The sequence below is a fragment of the Zootermopsis nevadensis genome, unplaced genomic scaffold (assembly GCF_977971745.1).
Source record: "Zootermopsis nevadensis isolate Lab colony 2312 unplaced genomic scaffold, Znev_1.0 Znev_ptg000022l, whole genome shotgun sequence".
Taxonomy (NCBI): domain Eukaryota; kingdom Metazoa; phylum Arthropoda; class Insecta; order Blattodea; family Termopsidae; genus Zootermopsis; species Zootermopsis nevadensis.
In genome coordinates this window covers 15,504,983-15,525,209 of record NW_028259154.1, presented here as the reverse complement: position 1 = coordinate 15,525,209, position 20,227 = coordinate 15,504,983, and the positions used below count along the sequence as shown (strand labels likewise).

At 34.5% G+C, this 20,227-nt stretch overlaps 2 protein-coding genes across 10 annotated transcripts in view; both read left to right on the top strand.

The window, feature by feature from the left end:
* The first annotated feature begins 103 nt into the window (after positions 1 to 103).
* Positions 104 to 8,279, top strand: LOC110839743 (uncharacterized). 4 transcript variants are annotated; one of them, XM_087353775.1, is made up of 4 exons: positions 104 to 184; positions 941 to 1,448; positions 3,385 to 4,576; positions 5,171 to 8,279. In XM_087353775.1, exons 2-4 carry the CDS (start codon positions 960 to 962, stop codon positions 5,995 to 5,997), a joined length of 2,508 nt encoding a protein of 835 aa, XP_087209901.1. In that variant the 5' UTR covers positions 104 to 184; positions 941 to 959; the 3' UTR covers positions 5,998 to 8,279. The 4 variants fall into 4 exon arrangements, with proteins under 4 accessions (XP_087209901.1, XP_087209902.1, XP_087209903.1 ...); XM_087353776.1 differs by having other exon boundaries at positions 174 to 306; XM_087353777.1 differs by lacking the exon at positions 104 to 184 and adding an exon at positions 310 to 333.
* LOC110839725 (lysophosphatidylserine lipase ABHD12) overlaps positions 8,140 to 20,227 on the top strand; it is a 21,929-nt gene continuing 9,841 nt past the window's right edge. For 2 of the 6 annotated variants that reach the window (XR_002546604.2, XM_022084184.2), the window contains exons 1-7: positions 8,140 to 8,279; positions 10,185 to 10,255; positions 12,501 to 12,597; positions 15,040 to 15,179; positions 17,627 to 17,745; positions 18,870 to 18,975; positions 19,555 to 19,751. Coding sequence is in view for 5 of the 6 variants with exons in the window: in XM_022084184.2 (XP_021939876.1) it covers positions 8,271 to 8,279; positions 10,185 to 10,255; positions 12,501 to 12,597; positions 15,040 to 15,179; positions 17,627 to 17,745; positions 18,870 to 18,975; positions 19,555 to 19,751 (739 nt within the window). In the remaining variant the exon portion in view is untranslated. Of the gene's footprint in view, positions 8,280 to 8,324; positions 8,556 to 10,184; positions 10,256 to 12,500; positions 12,598 to 15,039; positions 15,180 to 17,626; positions 17,746 to 18,869; positions 18,976 to 19,554; positions 19,752 to 20,227 lie in introns of those variants that run through there. The other 4 variants (XM_022084185.2, XM_022084187.2, XM_022084188.2 and 1 more) reach the window with 4 other exon arrangements.

Below are 20,227 nucleotides of genomic sequence, written 5' to 3'. Positions count from 1 at the left end.
AAAAATATACTTCCAAGACATAAAATTTAATTTTATATTTTCCTATTGCATAACTGCCTTTACTTATTTATGTTTTTCTAGAACATAATATGTTCAAGTTATTCATTCAAATTTTTCTTCTCTTCGTGATCGCCATATTGTTTGGGCAGGGCTGGCAACTTATGACGGAACATATCTGCATTTGGTAAATAAATAGTTATTTTTGCTGTAGTTATTTTTGAGTTAAATACATGTTCATGTATTCAGTATGTTTTATGTTTAATTATGTAATTCTGTTTCACCGATTAACATAATTTTTGTAGATGGGTGAGTCTCGTCTTTGAAGCAGCTTGGGTAATCGTTACGGATAGAATTGAAATATTATAATGAAACACGTAACTGGCGCGTTGCAACATGCAATTTACCTCGCATATTATCGACCAAAATGAATTATCTCTTGCTTGCACGATATATTGTCCGCTATGAATACCTAGGTCTTCATGTTACTAGTTATTCTATTAACGATTTCAGCTCGCAGTTTATTAATGTCTAACCTATTCACATTTCCTCCATTAATGATTTTCACTCTTTTTTTGGTGGTTTGATAAAATTTACAGAACTTGCCCTGGAGAAATCATCTGATTCTGTGTAACGTTTCCAATTTTTGCTTTGATCAAGATTAATAGGATGTTTTGTAACGGCACACGTTAACCCATGTTTAATTGACCTGTATTGTTAATATAATTTGCGTCTATAACCAGTCTAAGTAAAAAATTGCATGCTGTACGTACCAGCCAAATATTTTAAATTCTATAAAGTAGTAAGGAGGTACTATTATGTTTGCATCATCTTTTGATAGGGTATTGGTTTATGTAGTGTGAAAGAATGTTTTGACTTTTTAATTAAGAATTGAGATTATATTGTCATTAAATACTCGAGTTTCCACTTCTTTTTGTGTTAGGTGACACAGCCAAGACGTGATGACTGCAGACACGGAAAAGGAGCAAGGTGCTGCTCCAAAAAGCACTCACTGTTTGATATGTAACAGTAGAGTTGGTGTCTCAACTCGTAATAGTCTTGAGATATTCCATAAAACTATAGTAACAACATCAGAAAGACCATTATCATATACCATTGGAGCGGTGTTGGGTCAGGAAATGAGTGAGGATTCTGTTCACAGTAATGTAATCTGTAAGAAGTGCTTCAAGTTGATTAATGAGGTTGATGAAATAGAAACTCGATTAGCAGAACTGAAATTTGAACTTACAACAAACTATCAGCGAACACTGAAAATTCAGAGTGATGGTGGAAAACAGTCACCAACACTGGATGATGACCGCAAGTTGCCTCTCGGTTCTGATGATGGAAATGTTAGGAAGAATAACCTACAAGGATCTCGGAAGAAACTTATATCAAAGAAAGTTAAGCCATCCCCCTCACACAACAGTGAAGAGGACTATGAACAAAAGGTGTGCACCTGGAAGTACAGGGATGCTAGATTTGTTTCCTCTACTGTCACTATATTTAAAAGCATCTGTTTTGATAACTTATGATATTTATGTTTGTTCTTCATGCATCTGTCTATCCAAATCCTAGCTTGCTATTAGAATGCAGTGTTTATTCCCATCATCTTTTTCTTTTATGTGCATTATATGTGATATGTGGTTCAGCTAGAAAATAGTGGAAATTTTACAGGAAATTTCTGAGGTTTGCAATATTTATAACTGGCATCCGTAAACTTATCAATAAAGTTAGATCTACTGGATTAGTTTTGGACAAGAAACCCAATAATAAATGTGTTCTTACTGAAGAGAAAGTGGGCAAAGTAGAGGCTAGGCTAGAATATTTGTCATGACACTCATTGACAGATATATAGTCTTGCATGAAACTTGACTTCTGATTCAGTATAATAAAAAAATTGTAAATTTGATTACTTTTGCACATGTCATGAACTGTTGTGTTTTAAATGTGAAAGTGATATGCTGTGTCAAGTTTGATCAAGTCACTATCTTGTGATATGCAAGGATATACAAAATTATGAGAATAGTTTTCTTCTTCCTAAGAGTTTTCTGCTATATGTGGGTCATTTTTGCCTTTAACAATGCCCCATACAATTTTAACAGAGTAAAGGGAAGGATTTTTGTCTGTAGTTTGGTATTTACCCATACTATGATATGTGCATCTCATTTCATTAGATCACTGGCTTGGTTTCTTATATCTGAGAAATCTACATTCATCTGAGGCTGAATTATTAATCCTTAAATGTACTTGATTTTGGAGGTATGTTTGCATGTTTGTTGACCATTCATAGAAAAAGGATATTTCATAGGATTTCTGAATACTGAAACATTTAATATATCCGCTGTTTTGTGTGTGTGTTTGTGCCAACAAAAATAGTAACAGACAAGAATTAGTACATATGATTCAATCTAATTGTAAAACCTGAAAGTAAGTACAAGATAAACATCTCTTAAATGGTAAGTCAGGCAGAAACATAAAAGAACCAGTGCTTATTTCCATAATTTCCAACATTTGATGTATGGTTCCCAGAATTAAAACTATGTACATGACGTACTATCTACTATAAAAATTTGTGATTCCCCATTGTCGTCAAAAAATGATGTCATCAACAATGCCACCTTATATTTGTTTACTCGGCATTGTTGTGGAACACAACAATGCTGAGTAAACAAATAATGCTTCACAACAAAGAAATCAAAAACTATCAAGCCAGTTGCATTATCACTGCTCCAGAAGCAGCACATCGCCTCCGAACAGCGACATAAGACTATTTAAGAAATAAAGAAAAGTGAAAAAGACGTTGCTAACACCGACAAGGTAATCTGATACTAATAATAATATTCATCCAATAAGAAACTAAACTAGTTTAGTGTCTTACTCAAGATTTTAAAACGCAACCAACCCCCCCGAAGGAGGGGTTGGTTACGTATTAAACAAATGACCAACCCCTCGAAGAGGTGTTGGTCAGTTGTTTTAACCACCATTCGGGGGGCTTAGTTTAGTTTCTTACTCAAGGGTTAAAACACTTGAATGAGACACTAAACTAACCCTTCCGAAGGGGGGTTGCGTTTTAAAAACTTGACCACCGAATGGGAGTTAATTTTGCGTGTTACTTAAGATTTCAAAACGCAACCAACCCCTAGAAGGGGGGTTGGTCAATTGTTTTAACCCTCAATTTGGGGGGTTTAGTTTAGGTTCTTACACAAGATTGGTTGCGTTTTACAAACTCCGAAAGGAGCGCCCTGCACTAGTATCATCAAAATGGAGCAGGTTTATTTTCACATATATTTTGTCAGTGTGTGCCAAAAAGTATTAAGCATGCTGAACCAAAAGGTAGTGTCATATTTAACATCTGGTTTACAAATGCAACTATGTTTATTTCAGGAAAATACTCTTTGTGAAGTGGAATTATCAGAACATGACAGTGACAGTGACATGAACGCAGATGTTATTGTAACTGCAGAAGTTGGTACAGAAGATGATCCTGATGGTGAAGTGAAAATAAAAATTGAACCTGATGATGACATGGATAGAGAAAGTGTTGCTAAAAGAAAGATGTTTAAAAGGAAACCACAAAGGCTGGAATTACAAGAATCAGAGATTCCAGATAAGGTAGTAGAGAAAGAAGGTGTAGACTTTGTATGTTTGCTTTGTAATGGTGATGAAAAGATATTGGGAGACATGAAAGGAATTGTGAACCATCTGAAAAGCCACCATAATATCCGTATATACATATGTGATATATGTGGACAAGACTTTAGAAAGCGCAATGAACTATCTGTTCATCTGGATGACCACGTAGCAACTGAAGAAGGTGACTTCCAGTGTGAGGTTTGCAACCGAATCTTCAGTAACTTGCGTCTGTTCCGAGTGCACAAACGCATGCACTATCCACAAACAAAACTGTGGACTTGTGAGACATGCGGAAAGCGTTACAGCTCTAGAAATCTTCTTGATGAACATATCAACACCCACACAGGGGTTAGACCTTATGTTTGTGAGGCGTGTGGCAAGGATTTTGCATCAAAATATACATACAAAGCACATACCAAAACTCATGAAGTGCGTCCTCGACCCTTCTCGTGTGGCGAGTGCAGGAAGACATTCCTGAGTGCTCAGAACCTATCACAGCATGAGCGTACACATACTGGCATGCGAAACTATGTTTGTGACCAGTGTGGTAAGGCATTTGGCACAGCACGCAACTTGGAAGTACATAGCGTGGTGCACTCTGGATATAAACCATTCATTTGTCGTACTTGTGGGAAAGCTTTTGCACGTAAGGCAGAGATTCGTGATCATGAACGCACTCATACAGGTGAGAAACCCTACCAGTGTGAGTTCTGCGGTGCAACTTTCAGCCAGCGCAGCAACTTGCAGTCTCATAAACGAGCCACACATTACCAGGATAAACGCTATAAGTGTGAAGATTGTGGTAAGGGCTTCAAGCGTCGCCGCCTTTTGGATTATCATGTCAAGGCTGCTCATACGGGTGAACGTCCATATAAGTGTTCTGCATGTGATGCCACGTTTGTGTACCCAGAACACTTCAAGAAACATCGTCGCATTCATACAGGTAAACTTTTGTCACTGACTATGAGTTATGGAGCGTACAGTTTACTGTATTTATTTACTTTCCCTCCTTTTCAGTCATATTTTAGTTCTTGCAACAGGTATAAAAGAAGAAATGCAAAAAAATTTAATACATAAAGAAAATATTAAGACTAATATATTTTTATGGAAATTAACATTTATTACCATATTCTGTAAAATATTTGAAACTGTACAGTGTCATTCAGTGATGAACATTAGGATAGGAAGACCTTAACTTGAAATCTGAAGTTAACTTTTTTATATTAGTCTCATAAAATATGCATAAAACAAAAGAGATATTTCAGAAAACAGACTTCACTTCTGTGGAATAAGTGTATGCATGTGGTTTATACAATGGCCCATTTTTCAGAAATGTCTTAGATATATTATTTTATAATAATGAGTACCATACTTTGATATACATTTGTTTCCACAGATCTAGTCTGCATCATAGCAATTAGTGTGTGTGTATTGTAAAGATAGTACTGTTGCATGATGTGGCAGTTGTGTTGTCTATATGTAACATAACAACAGAAGCATGAAATAATATAAATGTGTTTTTATTATGTTAAAACAGGTGAGAAACCATTTCGCTGTGAAGTATGTGGCAAGGCATTCAACAGCCGTGACAATCGCAATGCACATCGGTTTGTGCACAGTGACAAAAAGCCATATGAATGCCTTGTTTGTGGTATGGGGTTCATGCGGAAACCTCTACTGTATAATCATATGCAGTCACAAGGTCACCTGAATGATACCATTGTGGTAAATCAACCACGACTTGCTTCAGATGAGGACCTGGCAGCTGAGGCAGCAGCAGCAGCAGAAGCAGAGGCAGAAGCTGCGGAAGTAGAGATGACAATTGTGGGAGATGATTCGGGTCACCACCAAGAACAGGAGACCAAGTTGTACATCGCTGAACTAAAAGAGCATGTAATCATTCAGCAGGATGGTGGTGACCGGTGTTATGCAGAGAAGACTGTCATGGTTGGCAGTGATGACTCAGATTTAAAGGATGGTACTGAGCAACACATGGTGCAAGAGGCTGTAGAACATCTCATCATTGACGGTCAAGTTCATTTTGCTGATCCTAATGAAATAGCCAACATCCATGCTGATATAGGGTCAGTAGCTGAGATCACCACCACAACATCTAATTATGTGAGAGGTGGGGAAGGACGTCATACGCTGGTAGTTCCAGCCACCCCTCACATGCTTTCCTCTGCAGGTGCGACATTTGAGGATGCTCAGGGTGTGGGTCATGATGGAACAACGATTGCTGCTCTAGCACCTACACAGGCTCTTCAGACAAGTTCTGGCCCTGTGCACCTGGTGCAGATCAGGATCCCTGCGTCTGAGCATGGTAATCGAGCATGGTTCAATATTGTGGAGAATCAGCAGTGAAGTAGTTCTGCATATCTTAAACATGAAGATGTAGATAGAGGCAAGTGAGAGAGAAGTTAATGAATTATGTATTTGGTTCATTCTCATTCTTTACAATTTATGAAAGAGATAGTGTTTATGTTCAATTCATGCTAAAGGATTTTTCTGCACTTGTACTATTCATCAATATGTGAATGTTGACCTGATTAGATAACCGAGAGCAGTAAGGTATATGATAAAGTGTGCCAGTCCATTCTACTTTTTTTTATGATTCTTGTTTGCCAGTTCTTATGTTTTCCATAATGACACAACCACTGACTTATTATTTACAGTGTTATTTTGATCACAGTTTCAGTTGAAGTATTAAACTTGTACACACAACATAAGTGCTACATAATTCATCACACTGTATTGGGTGCATGAAATGTGTGAAGTTTATGTAAGATTTGTGTTTTGAGAGTATCTAGCATATTTCAAGCAACTAGGAGAGGCATTTTTGCAAGTGAAATGAATTATTTTTACAAATTTCATTTAAGAAAGTACCAAGTGTGATTTCAATGAAAAACTCTGCACCAGCTGGTACAAAAGCAAGACATATATGTGTATATACGGCCCTCATGGAAACAGTATAGTAACAGCCACCAGGTGTATTGTTAATGTGTGATTTCAGATAAAATGTTGGGTATTAGTAATTTCTCACAATTATAATGTAATTCTGCATATACCTTACATATATTACTGCTACAGGAAACAGTTATTTCATATTAACAGTTTGTTACATTTACAGGTGCAGGAAAGATTAGAAAGTGATATGACAATGCCTGTGATTTGGAAAAGAATTAAGGTACTGTAAATGTTCCTAATACTAGACCGGGTTACTGTTTATAATTTCTGTGCTAGTACCTGGCTGCATTTCAAACCCAGGCTAATGTTCAAGTCTATGTTGTTCATCATATGTGGCAATTTAATTTAATACCAGTACTTTGATTTGGACATGTGTATTAATTGAAATAAAATATCATGCTTCTGCTAAATAATGAAGAAATTAAAACAACCAGATCTAGAAACATTGTAATGTCCCTGTCAAATCCTCCACTATCATAAAGTTCCCTGCTAGTAACTGGCTACAATTCAAGGCTGTTTTAGCTGTGGCATTTAATTGAACATCTGCAGTGTTCTAAAACTGTCACTGCAACTCTGAAGGCCCCTTAGGGGTTGACTCTTTTCATGCTATTGAGCTGCAGCTTGTATTTCCTTCTAGAAGAATGCCATATCCTGTTGCTGTGGAGATTTCAGAGGAGCTCCTAGTATTGTAAATGTGGCATAAACAGTAAATGAGAACTTCTAAATAAGAACACAATATAGCAATTGTTTGTTTGATTTGGTAATATTTCAAATTCTTTTTCTGCTTGTCATTCCAATTTTGATTAAGAAATCCTGTTTACCAGCCAATCTATTTCAGAGTTAATTGTGTGCGCATATATATATATATATACACACACACACTACAGTTAGGGGTGGAATGTTTGTGATGTCTATGTTAGCCTTTGAAAAACGAAAAATAAAGTTCTTACATATTTTCATGGTTCTTTGATACTCCATACACTGGAATACAGCTGAATGGACCAGATAAATTGCACCGTTAACCAGCTAGTTTACCTCTATTCTACTATAACAGTCAGAAGTTTTGTTCTGATGTTATAAGGATGGCCTTCAACTGAAAGATGAAGTATTGAAACTGAATGTCATATGAGAACAAATGCAAATTTAAAATATCTATTATGTTTTCATAATAATGCCCAATCTTACACTTATCATATCAGCATTCTGCATACCTGATTTTTAACCTCGTTTTTTTAAAATTACATGCTGTCAGTCATTATGTAATGTCTGTTTATAGCTATAAATACAATGGAGACAAAACTAATTACTCAAACTGCATTATTGACAACTTATGACTAGACTTTCATAATATACCATGGTTACAAAATATTCACCTTATGAATTTGTTAAAACAGAATGACTTATGACCTTGCTTTTGAAGTTTATTGTAAATAAAAAATACGTTAACTGCCTTCCAGTTATAAATTTCGAAGAAAAAGGGATGGAGTAAACATTTTTGTGACCTATGTGTATGAACATACGTCACTATAGTGATAACTACGCACGTTAATCTCATTGCGTCTAAATCTTGTCTTTATTATTCTTTCGTTGCGAAACTCTTTTCCATTGTATGTGGAAATCAATACAGTGCGTTCGAAAGTTAAATATTTCAATGAATGTGATGTGAAACAATGGAAGAGGTTAGTACGTTGGTATTAATCTGTCGAGCTAGGTTATCTATGTTCTCAGGTTAGCACCAAAAAAATCCTTGCTCTAGAAGACGACTGTAATGAGAAAATTTGTTTAGCGAAGAAATGAGTTGTTTGTATAGTTGAAACCTTTACGCAAGGCTCTAAAACTGATGTTTGATTTAAAACACGTGTAACAGAGCAAGTCAGTCCAGATTTGAGCCTAGTGATTATTAATCCCTCTATAAGAACAAGAACAGTTTGTTACACGTCTGGACAATAGTACAGGTATGGATCATATCCGATTCATCTACGACGATGACTTTGTCAATTTAGTGGTGACAATAACAATAACGTAAAGGAATTAGTTTCTTTGAGATAAATATTAAATAGTTTGGAGGAATCAAACAGTTCTTATGTATTGGTGAACAAACCTTAACCTTGCATCACTCATCTTTGTATAAACCTAGGTGCAAGTCGTGTCGGAGAGGTTCATATTTTTGTGCATGATGCAATTGTTAAAGAAATAAGGTGTAACTAAAAGAAGCGAGATTCTGACTTACGGGTTAATCCAATCAATGGGATTAAAAGGGTTTATTTTATTGGCCTTTTTCAAACTGGGTGTGTACTCCATTCCACTGAATGAACCAAAGTCACTTTCTTTACCTTTACTGACAAAAAAGTAATTATTATTACAAGTTATGAAGTAAGTAAAACAACTCTGAGCCTGGATGTGAATAAGGGCAGCTTTCTCACTTTTAACTTTTCTTTCATTGTATTTATTTGGACTTGTTTTATAGATTTGTTTATATGGTTGGCATAACCTGTAATTATGTTTAATAGAGTATCAGAGTAAGTTATCTGATTTTGCGTTATAGGGGACAGATTTATGAGATTTCTATTAGAAGAAATATAGAACGTACATCACAGCAAGGGGCAGAAATGCATAGATATCTGTAATATCGCAGTTGATGATTTTACTTTTATCATTACTAGCCTCTAATACACAGTTTTTCTCCTTTGAAGTTTGGTCATGTGCAGAAAATTGGATAGCTTTGCCCATTCTGGCTTAATTACAAATGACTTCTGCAAGTGAAGGAGGACTCAATGTGATCAATTTTAGCCTGAGTGCAGAGGAAATTACATATATTCTCATAATCCTGTTACCAGAATACAGGACACAGTCACAATATAAAATTAACTGAATCCCTTAAAAATATGTAACTAACAGTGGTGGCAAAGAATTGAAAAGGTTGATTTACTAGCAAAGTAAGGTTGTAAGATTCTCAATACTAAGCAAGAAAATTGTAATTTGAATGTGCAAAATGTTCATTAAATTAAAATACCAGAAGACTTGTAATAGACAAGCAAGTAGTTATGAAAGGAAATGGTTTGGTGTCATAAAATAATTTATCTCAACAGAACTTATTTTGCAGATGTCTTGAAAAGTAGTATAGTTGCAGAACTTGATTTCTTATTGGATATGATAGCCAAGCTAAACATCTACACAGAACTGGTATAGTTAATTTACCAAAGTTGTTAGCTTTGCAATAAGGATGAAGAGATGAATTCAAGCTCCTGCAGTGTGATATTTTATTAGCACAAGAAGATGCTATAAATAAATATTGGGAAAATTATTTGAAAAGTCATGACCAGAGCTTTGAACACCAAAACCATGTTCCATTTTATCTTCATTGCATTTCAGTAGAACAGTCTTCCATAACTGGGGCTCTGTCTGTGATCTTGCAATTGGCCAGAAGTCCTTATTGGTCATAAAACTAAGAAACAGTATAGATTAACATTATTACTGGAAAAGTGGGGCAGTAATAAGTTGGCTGGACTGTAGGGTAATCCATATGTTACATAACCAAAAATGAATTATTTCAATGAATTACATAAGTCTTATGTCATTTACAGAAAACAGACATTTTTATCTGTGACAAATCAAGAAGAATGCTTTGGGTTCCAAAAAGGAGATTTATTAGAAGGTATGTCTAAATTAGTGTTGTGTATCAACATTAAAAGTAACTGAAATGTTCTTTTTAAGAAAGTATTGCAAGGCTCATCAGCTATGACCAAATTATATGACATGTGTTATTTATATGAGTATGCATTTTCTATTTTGTGTGGATCAGTAATGCTATTTTCAGAGATGATGAATAAAGTGAAATAGTTTTTCTCTCTGCTCTGCTGATAATACTTATTTATGAGAAAGACCACCTGCAAATGTATATATTGATTATCATTTCTGCTTTGCATTCCGTGTCTGAGCTGAGAGACTAGTTGTTCTGATGGAAAGTTGTGTGGTTCTCCTCTTTACCTACATGCAAAAGTTGGATTTGTATGTATACTGTAAAATAGATTAGACCACATCCTGTTTGTTACTTCTGACTAGACATAACGTAAGAATTTGGCGTAGCATTGTTTAATAAACCGAACAGTTAAATAGAATTTTAAAAAAATAACTTGTAAAATAACTACAGTTAATACTTTATCAAATTGTTGATGAATGAAAGCTTAAAAGATGTTAACCTTTATTATCACATGTTACAGAGCAGTCCAAATTTACTTGCTTCACACTAGTATACTGCTAAACCCCATAGTGCAGGTGTTTAAATTGCCTTTTACTGAGCAGAAATTAAAGCTTAATTTAGTGAAGAAGCCCTTGAAGTATTGGTATACTACAGCATTCCTTTTATCTACTTAAAATTGGTACATAAAATTAAGTTAGATTTTTAGAATAAAATCCTGAAATCTGTGTTTGTGTAGCTTTTGTTAAATCAGTTATCCATTTCAGCTTTGTCTAGTAACTTTACAGCCAAAAAATTAGCTAATGTCATGCAAAAGGGAGGACATCCTGTAGTCAAAAGTGTATGCCAATGAGTTGGTGATGCCTGCAAGTGAACAGGTTATGGTGGTTGTAATTCAAGAAAACATGGATTTCTCATATTATTTGGTTGAAGTGCAGGTCTTGTAGCAGCTGCTGACAGGAATAATAGTAGTTCTTAGCAGAAATGTCAGAGATTACATGGCAAGCATTATCATATATTATTACTAAGAAATTGCCTACATGTATTCTCCACTCTCTTTTATAACAGAAGTGGAGAAATAACTTTTAACCCTTTCTGTATCTGATGGTAAAGTAGTTCAGAAATTTGAAGATTGTTACTCTTGTTAATGTTTACATATCTTCATATAATTGTCAGGGGTATTGACTTCCAGTCATCAGCAGTCAGTTGCTTACTTGTAATAACAAGGAAACTTTAACTGCTTCTGTGAGTACCACAAACATTTGATTAGACACCAGGCTTAAAATAGTCGTTGAATTGTAGCTGGATCCTAATATTTAAATTGTGGTAGTGATATAATATTGTATGTGAAATACCACATGTAATTTTAATTATTCATTTTAAGACCAACTTCAGGACTGAAATACATTTTTCAGTGTATCTCACTAAGTAATTGCCTGAAAAAAATTCCTTCAGTAAAGTTATAGGTATGTATCAAATACACACGTTATGTCTCAGACAATACTTGCCATGCCCAGTGGTGCAAGTGTGTGTTCTTGGTAAATTTTGGGCTGGAATATTTTGTGAAATTTAGTTATTGCTTGATCAAATTAGTTGGTTTGAAAAAAGTAAAGTAATTCTCTTATTCTTATTTATTTGTTTATGGTTTCTTTAACAATACTGTCAACAGTTCAATATACAGCATTAAATGATAAGGTGATTAGTGAATGATGAACTAAAGAAGATGTGGAAGGGAGTGATCATATCTCAATTTAAGGTGCTCTCTTAGAATTGGACTGAAGAAAACTATAGAATCTTACATTCATGATAGTTGTTCCCGGGCCAACATTTTAACACAGAACCTCCTGAATACAAAGCAGGAGTGATAAACATTCAGCTGCAATATTCAGCGTAATTGGCTTAGTTTGTGCTGTAGTTTTATTTTTATTTTTGTATTTTACTTTTCTTTGTGTGAAAGTGGTATATATATAAATCTGTCTGAGCACTGATTGGTTAAGTTCTAGGCATCCAAATTGTATTCAGTCTTTGAAGCTCTTTTAATAATACCAAAATGTGGATTATAGATACTCTGATCTGTAATAACAGTATTGCTGATGAAGAAATCAGTTTTAGAAATACAATGCTTGTATGCTGATTATAAGTTTTTTTATATAACCTGGGTGTGTATTCACTGACTAATACCAGCATGTTGTTCAATGAACAGCTTACAGGACTTTCTTAACTCTGTTGACTTCCTATTTGGCTATGTCGTCTGCCCTTTGTATAATGCTGCATGGATTGTTGAAAGTTTTATGATACTGGTAAGAGTATTTTGAGTCTAAGAAGAGTACATGTCTGTAAGCCTGTGGTTCTGATTTGATAGTAGTACCATATTTATATGAATACAAAGTGAAATTTCTTTGATCAGGTTTCGGTCTTTGGAAACAAGTGTGTTATGGAAGATACCTTCCAAAACATCAGGTTATAAATTGTCATTTATTTTTCTTACTTGGGGGTAGAATTGTAAATTGTCAGTATTTTATGTGTCTTGGATAAGATTGTAATTGCCTTGTGAACAATGTAGTTATGGATGTTCCATTGAGAGGTTATGCAGTTTACAAAACATTAGATATGCGTGAATGAAATATGGCATGGGAGATCTTCAGTAAAGTTGTGTGAACTTAATTTTGGTTCAGATTACTATTTGGGACTTGTAATTTGCACAGGGATATTTATATCAAAACTAAAAATATTTGAAGTAAAAATGATACAACTTATAAGCGTGCTTTATATTATACACATTTTTCATAAAGCCATGTTTCAGAAAATTGTTAATATTTGACTTGAGGGTCTTGCCAGTTTTTTGATTCTCTGTCTTAATAAGTATGTGGGTAGATTAATAAGTAACAAAATCAGTATTTTTGTAATGACCAAAATATAGATTTACGGATTAATTTTCATATTATAAAGTTGGTCTTCATGTCTTTCATGAACCACATTCTCTTGCCTTGTGCCAATGAAATATGCTGCACCAAGTTGTGCTCTTCTGTTCAAAAGCCACATGACATATCATGTTTTAAAATCATTCTAGGATCTTTTAAACTTTTACTGTTATGATAATCTGGCACTGCCAAAAACTGAAAAGGTTTTAAGACTGATATCAAAGAAATAGAATGGGTGGGTGTGAGAGGTGGATTGGATTGGATTGGCGTTATGTGCCTCAGGATAGGGACTAGTGGTGGGCTGTTGTGAATGTAGTAATGAACCTTCAGATTATGGTAAAGGCAAGCAGTTTGTTGACCATCTGTGATCAACTGGATGAATATTAGCTTTTTAAAAGGGCACTAAGATTTTATGTTTGTTTTGTGTTTCTCTTTTTTAAAACTTAAACATCACATCAGTATCAAATCTAAACGTTTGTGATGATGGTGAGTTATTTGAATGAAAAGTTCCTCGGATATTTTCCATCGTCTAGTTTACTTTTTATTTAAATCACATCAGGTGGTAACAGTGAGTTTTGGAAATTCCTAAAAGTTGTGAGATCAGTTATTATTCTTTTATTGTTTTTTGTGTTGTTTATTATGTTCACACAGGTGTGTATTGAAGATCATAAGAATTACATTTGAAGACTAATTTTGTTTATTTCTGACCAAACAGATTTTTGACACTAAAAAAAAGATAAAGATGTGCTTACCAGTACCCCAGAAGTATCTATTGTTGTGATATCAAAATGAAAAGTACTGTATCTTATTATGGGGAGGCATTAAAAGTGTCATTCACTGGCAGTTATAACACCGCACTTGAGACTGAAAGTACAAATTAGAAATACTGAACTGAATTATCTTGTATCACACTCATGACACCCATTGCTTATGAAATGGAAGACATTAGTTACTTCAGAGATGTTTGTTAATAATATGTAGGCATGAACACATTAAACTCTTTAGTAGCATTTTTTTAGTGTATAAATAATCAAAATGGACCATTCATAACCATTGCTAAAGTCTGTGAATTATGCAATTTACAAGTGGGATAAATACTTAAGTTTGTAATATGAGCAGAGTTATTCAGCTTTGGAGGTGGACTCTGCCCTTTCTTTTATTTTCTTTTAAAGATTAATCATCTTAGAATTAATTTATACTTTTGCATTCATTGTATGTTGGATTTACATAGATGTGGTACATACTGGTGCTTTTGCTGTATGAGTATAACGTACAGTTTATTTCTTCACTGTTTACCTGAATCCTTCTGCTTACCTCTATAGGTTTTGAAAGTGGATTTGCAATTTTTTAAATCCTTATTCTTTATGGCAAGATTATGACTTTTTATTAATATTTCTGGTTGTAAAGGAAGATTTTTATTTAGTTCCTAGACATTTAGATGACAATAACTGTAATGTGGTAATTGGTTGAAGCAGTCCATGTTTTAAACATGTTGCTATAAAGAGCTTCAGATTAAATTTGTGTTAGAAATGAATCTGATCTCTTGAATATCAGTAATATTGTAGAAAGGATGCAGTTGAATTATTTGGCTTCATTTTATCATGTAATGATGGCTTTCCTCAAACAGCTTTAGTACAGTACATATTAGCAATATTTAGGACTTCATTTTATCTAAAAGTTCTTAGTTTGAGTCATTAATTTCTTACATTGCTTGGTTTGTTAATTTCTTGATTTCTCATTGGATTATCTTACAGATTAAGGCGATATTATTAATTGTAATAACCCAGTATATTGCGGTGTTTTATATATCCCTTGTTACAGGTACTGTATTCAGTTTTAATGTTACTTGATTTTATTGCTGAACTCCTGTCTATAAGTAGCACAATGAATCGAGTGCTCAGAGGGATAGCCATACTTCTGATCCTATTTTGCATTCCACTACTTCTCTACAGTCTAGGATTGTAAGTATTTGTGCTAACACTGGTTTCCTGTATTATTAAGTCTGTCATGCCTCCATTTAATATACCTTTATCTTCTCTCTCTCTCTCTCTCTCTCTCTCTCTCTCTCTCTCTCTCTCTCTCTCTTCCCCCCCCCCCCCTCCCAGAAAAATTGCCTACTCATCTGCCCATAATTTTCCAGATATGCATGCATTATTTTATGTCCTCATCACTGAAGTTGACTGATTTAAAGTGTTCTGTACTGTGGACATCATGTAATCACATTATGCTGCAGCAAAGATCACAGTTTATACAGTTCATATCATTACATCATGTATATTAATTAATGATATGAATTATTTTGAGGGTACTGTCTCGATTATGGCAGCCATAATAAGACATAAAATTACATTTGATTTAGGTTTATAATTCTTTTAGTCATTATGTTAATTTCCTAACTACAGTGCAATCATCAGCGTAACTACAAGAGTAGTTTAAATTAATACAATTGTTTTACTAAAAAATACCTGTGTTGTTTTACAAGTGAACAACTTAATTAACTCTCAGCAGTCACTTTCTTTCCTAATACTCCATCGTGGAAAAGTTTGTTTGGTTTGTTATGCTACTGATCTCATAGCTTGTACTACTATTTCTCATCAGTGTTAAAGTGCATTACATTGAGTGCCACTTTTAAGGGTTTATACTGTGTAAAATTAAATATTTTGTAATTAAAAAAAATTAAATTGGTGAGGAATGAAATGCCACATGGCTGTTCAGGTGGATTGAAATCTTCATTTTTAGTTACAGCAGAAGTAGTTATGGTATTTATTCCCAGATGCAACATGGGTTGGTTACATTTTGTTTCAACTCATGAATATGAGATACTTTGATAGGGAAGATTGCACAGCTGATTTTGTTGTTCCATTTGTCAGTACATTTTTGCTTTGTATGATTTGCTTTGTCCCACTTGTTTCATTTCCAAAACTTACCTTTTACTTCACTAACATTTCAGAACAAGATGCACATGATAGAGGGTGATTAAAATATTAGATTGGAGTAATTTTTTAAGTATGTTTTCTTGTGCCTGTGTGAAATTTTAATAGCAAATGCTTGTTATGTATTGTTGATGTTTGCCAGGGTAAAATATTCCTTGTGAGCATGGGCCTTGAATTTATAATAGTTTGTTATTTTTATTGAAATATATTTTCCAAAATTGACATTAATATTTATGCTAGGTATCTGCATGTAATTCTCTGCATCCTGGACAGGGCAGGATCATCTGGGGTTGTATTTAGAAATGGGTTTCAAAGCCCCAATTTTGCTGCCATTGTATCTCTTACATACAGTAATAACTGTTACATGTAGCTAAGAAATGTTATAAAATTAAACATCCATTCAGAAGCAAAATTGTGGAGTTATTGTGTTTTATAATGGCTTATTAAAATATTTTGCCTTTTGAAAGTTACAGAAAGTCGGATAAGTAGGATTATATTGTTCGTATTTGTTTATATATTATTGTTATCCATAATGGTTGCTTCTGATGATGCAATGTTGCAGTGCGCTGCTGTAAATACTTAGATTATAATGATCGTAGAAATTCTCTATGTCTTTTTAAGTGTTTATGTATGCTTTTGTTGATTAGAGAATTTGATTAATTTTAATTATAATGTTTATTTCATATTAGGTAAGCCAGGGCCAAACTTAAAGGGCTGTAGCGCTACAGGAAGAAGAAGTTTATTTCATATTAGAAAAGTGTTTGGTTATCATGGTGCATAAACCATAAAATAATTTGGGCCAAGAAAATACTGCATGTTAATAAATACTGAAATTAACTTAAATTATTTTAACTTTGTCTTTTACTTGTTAATTACCTTCAACTTTGGTCCTTTGTTCTGGAAAATGCCCATTATGAATACATGTTATGTTATCACGGTTTTACAAATGAAAATAATATAAGGGAACAATTGAATTCTATCAGTTTACTGAACCCAGCTACATTGATAAAAATCACCTATTATTTTTTGCAGTAAACCATTCACATTGAAAAGTGTATGTTACAAGAATGCATGTTTTAATAGGGCTGAGTCTATTTATATTACTGAATTTACATCTTTTCCTGTGATTTTTACTATGAAAATATTACTTTTCCTAAAGGTATGTATCTGCATTTGTGGTATCTTAGAAATATGGATGAGTAGGTTATAGTAAGACAGTCTTATTGTGGTCTGAAATCTTGTTCACAGTTTCATTATCTTTAAAATATTTAGTTACAGAGAAATGTGGAGGAGTTTAACTTGACATTAATTTGCCATTTCTTCTAAATGCTGTGGTGTGGATGGGGAGCAAAACTGTTTGTTCATGAAATGTACCTCAGTAATGTATAGTGTGAAATAAATTAGAAATAATATATTAATGTTGTAGTGTTTGTAACAGTTTATAATTATAAAGTGTGTTTCTGTTTCTCTTTCAGAATTCTGTTTGGCACATTAAGGGCTGTACTATGTATTTTAATTGTAATGTTTGGCTTCATACCAGTGTTGTTCAGATATACATACCCCCTGCAGAGAACAGTCATATTCCTTAATTTTGGTAAGTGTAATGTTCAGTCTGTCACTTGAAGATATGGAGGATTTTGAATCTAACCCCAAAGAGTACAATCATATTTGGGAAGCTGGTTGTATCTCAGCTGGTCAAAAATTTTGCTTCTTATGTGGAATCAAAAAGTTTCCATATTTACAAGATTCCATTCTGAGGCAGTTTAATCCAGTTCACATTTTAATAAGCAGTTTTATTTGTACTGTATGAGCCGGGATAGCTCAGTCAGTATAGTGACTAGCTACGGGCTGGACGACTGGGGTTCGATCCCCGACGGGGGCAGAGGATTTTTCCTGTAGCCTCTGCGTCCAGACCGGCTCTGGGGCCCACCCAGCCTCCTCTACAATGGGTACCGGGGGTCCTTTCCCGGGGGTAAGGCCGGCCGGGGCGTGATGCTGACCACTCACCCCCATCTAGTGCCGAGGTCAAGGAAGAGAGGAGCTATACCTCCACTCACCCCAAACGCCTACATGGCGTATAGTGGGACAAACGTTACTTTACTTTTTATTTGTACTGTGGTCATCTGAGTTTGGACACTACTGGTTACCAATGTTTTGGAGGAATGTGCTGCTTCCAGCTTATGAATAGATGTAGATAGGAGGATCCTCTGAACTACACTATGTCAAAACCCAAAAGACCACAATATAAAGATGGCTGTCATGTGGGTTATAGTACCGTGTAGTCTGGTATAAGTTTACCATAATTTCAGAGGTCCTTGCTTCCTCCATCATCAGGATCAAGACTTGTGAAATTTTTGTAGACTACACAGTGCTACAACCCAAAATGCAGCCATATTTCTACCCACCACTGTGAAAATCTCTGATATTACACATGCAATTTCATTATTTCAGTGCAATTTATTTTAAGGAAAACCAATGCGATGAACAGTCATTCAAGTACTATGTCTACTATTACAATAAATTTATGTACAAAAACTCCTTCTGTTTTAAAAATAGCAATAATTAATACTGCAGAAGTGTAATGATGGCTGTTGAAACAGTGAAAAGCATGAGATAGGTATGTTTGGTGAGACAGAAATGTTTTGTTGCTTGGTTAGTCATATTTTGTAAATCATCATGTTGGTGATATTAAGAATGAAAAAAATTAATTTCTTTCAGTAAAATGGCCTCACATTGAAGACTTGCGTACCCCCGATAAATATGGGCTGTCAGCAACTAGAAACTTCTATATTACAACTGATGAAGGTGTCACCCTTGGAATGTGGTGAGTCTGCTTCAACTTTCTAATGTAATACATATTACTTGATACAGAATTACCTAATTTGTAGTTATTCTTGTCTAGTAAACCTATTCAGGCATTTACATAGTTGATAGGTAGATTATGTAATTTGTAAGAAAGGCCATAAATGAAACAAATTTTGCCTTCACTAGCTGTCATATCTGAACAGCAGGAAGGCAGGTATAGTTCCCAAGGTATAATGCTGGAAACAGAGTATTAAAGGGCTTAATCATCTTCAGCTGCACTTTGTAACTTATTTGGGGATGTTACTGAATAGTTGTCTGTCTATATTCCAGCTTGACAGTCATATCATATAAAAATGTTCAGTAATTGGTCAGTGGGCTGTCAGTTGAAAGAAGTGACTGTAACATATTCACACATTTATTTAGTGCATATATAATCATGTTTGCACACATGTATGTGTGTGTTATTTGCGTGCATTCTGGGCACAAGACACTTATTCTTAATTCTGTCTTCTCGCTCTAACTTGACTGGTTAAGTGAAGTTACCATTTTGCTTCTAGATCAGGTTTGACATATAAATTGTGCAACACACTGTTTTCAGGCATATATTGCCAGCATCATTAATGAATGATTCAATAAATGCTAATGACTCATTCTATGAAGAAGCTCTGAGTCATGGAGAGCCAGTGATAGTGTACATGCATGGCAACTCAGGTTCCCGAGGCAGCCCACACCGTCTAGAGTTGTACACTCTACTTAGGAACATGAATTATCATGTTGTTGCTTTTGACTACAGGAGTAAGTTTTTGATTTATTAAATGCAATTTGTAACTTGTGTACAATAGATTAAGTCATCATATGCATGCTAACAACATATTAGTCCAGGAACTATTTGGCTTCAGGAAAGGTGTATCCACTGAAGATGCAGCCTTCAAGCTAACAGACAATGTGCTTAAATCTATTAACCAAAAAATGCATGTTGGAGGAATTTTCCGTGATTTAGCAAAAGCTTTTGACTGTGTAAATCATGAAATTTTGTTGGATAAATTGCATTTTTATGGCATTCAAGGAATAGCAGCGCAGTGGTTGAGATCCTATTTAACAGATAGAAAGCAAAATGTCGAAGTAAAAGCACCTAAAAACAAACAAAATTTTTTCTCAAACTGGGGAACAATAATACATGGAGTTCCCCAAGGGTCAATTTTAGGGCCCTTGTTTTTTATAATATATGTAAATGACCTTCCTCCAACAATAAAAACAATAAATACTTTAAC